Source organism: Aulostomus chinensis, chromosome 17 (genome assembly GCF_037954235.1).
Source record: "Aulostomus chinensis isolate RoL2024-O1b breed Wild chromosome 17, RoL_Achi_v1.0, whole genome shotgun sequence".
NCBI lineage: Eukaryota > Metazoa > Chordata > Actinopteri > Syngnathiformes > Aulostomidae > Aulostomus > Aulostomus chinensis.
This window is the reverse complement of record NC_141336.1, coordinates 3172073-3175018: the sequence shown is the minus strand read 5'-3', so window position 1 is coordinate 3175018 and position 2946 is coordinate 3172073. Positions and strand designations below refer to the sequence as shown.

The 2946-nt window shown below is 50.3% G+C and overlaps 1 protein-coding gene across 1 annotated transcript; it reads left to right on the top strand.

Moving 5' to 3' along the window:
• Nucleotides 1-1191: 1191 nt before the first annotated feature.
• On the top strand, nucleotides 1192-2231 carry LOC147246026 (uncharacterized). Its single transcript, XM_086183233.1, has 3 exons — nucleotides 1192-1263; nucleotides 1519-1763; nucleotides 1877-2231. Exons 1-3 carry the CDS (start codon nucleotides 1201-1203, stop codon nucleotides 2193-2195), a joined length of 627 nt encoding a protein of 208 aa, XP_086039359.1. The 5' UTR covers nucleotides 1192-1200; the 3' UTR covers nucleotides 2196-2231.
• Nucleotides 2232-2946: the final 715 nt, after the last annotated feature.

Genomic DNA, 2946 nt, shown 5'->3' with positions numbered 1-2946 from the left:
TTGATTTGAAATAAATAAACTCCAACAAGTACGGAGTCCCTCAGACAAACTGTGTGTCCGCGTGTCCCTCTGTGGAAAGAGACTGATGACCTGAGTTTAGCTGCCGTCCTCTCGCTCAGTGCTCTCATCGCCTCTCCCTGTGAGGGAACCGGCACGCCGTCAAAGCCTCGTCTGACCTGGTCCCCACGCCACGGCTCTGCCGGGTCTCATCCCGCTTTAAAATACATCACGTTATAAATGCCGATGAGAGCGAGAAGGGAAAAGAAGCATTTTCACTTCAGACAAGGAGAAATCCACCACTCACTGAAGGCTCCGCTTGGACACCGACAGACATGGCAGTTGCCTGAAGTCACCTGTCAGCTTTGTTTAGGTTGCCACACACACACACACACACACACACACACACACACACTCAGGCACCCACACAACTGCGCTACAAACTCAAACCTTCCCTGGTTGTTTTCCTGGTGTCCGTCTCTTGTCATCAGGCTGCACCTCACAGTCGCGTCACCACAGAGGTTCCAACGACGTGGGGGGGTTCCAAGGGGCGTGGCAGCAATCGGACAGAACAGTCGTCACACTGTGACATCACAGTGTGATGAAATTCTGGCTCTGATGTCTCCTCACTGATGTTGGAGTTCTGCTCCAGTCGTTTATCTCACTCTGACTGTCATGTATGTGGAAACAGCGTTTCTCAAAGGGGGGGGGGGGCGCGAGTCACCCGACGTCCAAACATTATTTCCCCCCTCACCTTTCGCTTTGTTTATGGTTCCGTCGCGAAAAAAAATTCAGACGTCCAAACATTAGTTCCCCCCCTCCCCTTTTGGACATCGGAATTTTTTTCGCGGTGGAACCAAAGCGGGCTCTAAACCTCTTTCATAGCAACTGTTGTCAGGTCTGTTTTTAAAATGGAGAGATATTTGACAGGGATGAAACACATTTTATTTCATTTTTTCTAGTTCTGAAAAACTAAAGGAGTGTTTGTAATTTTTCATAGGTCAATAAAGTTAAACATGGCGTATTTTGTCAAAAAATTGGCGTGTGGGGGGGAGGGGGGGATGAACATTTTTCTTCCTCCAAAGGGGGGAATGACAGAAAAGGTTTGAGAACCACTGGTGGACAAGAACATGGAGCTACGTGGAGCATCAGAAGAGCCACGCAGACGAAACTTCTCAACTGAGTCGCCAGAAAATCTTCCTGATGAAGCTGCGGCGTAGAAGAATCTCCCAAGCTGCAAAGAGGGAGCAGAGCACCCGCAACCAGGTGAGACATGGGATTCTCCAGCTGCAGAGTCTCAGTCCAGGACGGTTCAGAACATAATAGAATCCATGAATGCAGGAGTAGACGGCTCTACCAAACAGACCCTGTAGGCTGGCCTGCATGGGTGGAGAACCTCTGAAGTGCCCAAGCTTTTCTACGACCTGTGGTTTTATTAGTGAGATGACGATGCTGACGTGTTGTTGACTGACAGGTTGCTTTGCTCCTGACTATCTATTCTCTGTGCCTCTTTCTCCACAGGTGCCCTACAATAAGCCTCCTTCCAGAAGGAGGAAGAAGCCGGCCCCTCGTCCCGTGAAGGGGGGGCCAGTGGTACTGGGCCCAAAGCCGTCAGGCTCCATCAACCCTGACGACCTGCCCGTGCCGTCAGCTTTCCCTTCCCGTCCTCACGCAGTTCCTCGGGTTCCTGAGGAACTGCGTGTTCATAACATGACGGTGGAGAGGTACCAGGCCATCCAGCAGGAGGTGGTGGATCAGATGAAGAGGTAGGTTCTAGAAGCCTGCAGGTACATCCTCATGTTTTTCCAGTCAGGTCCAAATCTGTTTGTCCATCCAGAGTTGTGTCTCTTTCTAATGTCGCTTCTGTCCCTCCTCACAGATCTGAGTATGGACACCTGCTCCCCTACAGCCTGGAGCTTGGCTCCCAAATCAAGGTCCAGCTCTGGGAGAGGCTTAACAGGCCCGTCATCACGGTGGAGGACTCTGGCCCCGGCAGCCTCTGCCAGGTGACGGAGACCTACGGTGGGGAAGAGCCTCTCCCCAAGATTGAGCTGGACATTTCTGGGGAGCCTGAGCCGTTCCATCCCAGGAGGATGAGGAGGAAGGCACGACGAGGTGCCGATGACGGAGGACGATCGTCCGCCAGCACCTCGATCAGGAGGCCAGGAGGAGGAATGCAGCTCAGCTACAGGGTTTGATGGAGGGGGGACCAGGAGCACCGCCACCCACTCAAGCTGCCTCCATGTTTTGTTGTTTTTGTTTCTGCTGTCTGGAGCGCTTGGCTCATGAATAAACTTTATGTACTAAATGATGTCTTTTGATGTTGATGGCGTGTCTCCCCTCCCCTATTGCACCCCCCCCCCCCCCCCCATGGAACCTCAACCCCCCCCCCCCCCAAAATGTCAATTAATTGTACTTAATTAGATTTTAACATATAGCAACACATCTCAACAGAGGTCATATCAGGTCACTTTTCCAAGAGAACAGGCCCAGACCTCATCCTGTTCTTAAATAAATGTGATAAATTATCAATGTAAGTATACGTTCCTCAGCACGCACACACACACACAGAGCACAGGAGAACATGTGACGTCACTGAACACCTGAAAAGCAGGTGAAATATCTGCGTTTATCAAGCTGAATGTAGGACCAGTGGCGAGGATGCTAACGCTAGCTCTGCTGCTAGGAGCAGCCAGAGAAGCTCTCCTGCCGCTGGTCCAAGCAGAGAACAGAGCACCAGCTATTTTACAACAATATTTTTTTTTCTGGTCAAAAATCGTTATAACCAAACATGTTTAAAATTACTTGTATAAATGATAAATTACTACTAATATGGTTCCTGTGACTCGAGCCACTAACAATGTCAGGCCTTGCTGTGACAGACACCTGTTAGTGTCTCCTGTTGAATAATTGTGCAGCTCTAATTATCAGTTGTGTGTTCGTGCCCTT

Excerpts from the sequence above, each read along its gene's own strand:
- LOC147246026 (XM_086183233.1), top strand. The coding sequence starts at position 1,201 with ATGAAGCTGCGGCGTAGAAGAATCTCCCAAGCTGCAAAGAGGGAGCAG. Across the intron at positions 1,264-1,518 it reads AGCAGAGCACCCGCAACCAG|GTGCCCTACAATAAGCCTCC; the intron begins GTGAGACATGGG and ends CTTTCTCCACAG. Across the intron at positions 1,764-1,876 it reads GTGGTGGATCAGATGAAGAG|ATCTGAGTATGGACACCTGC; the intron begins GTAGGTTCTAGA and ends CCCTCCTCACAG.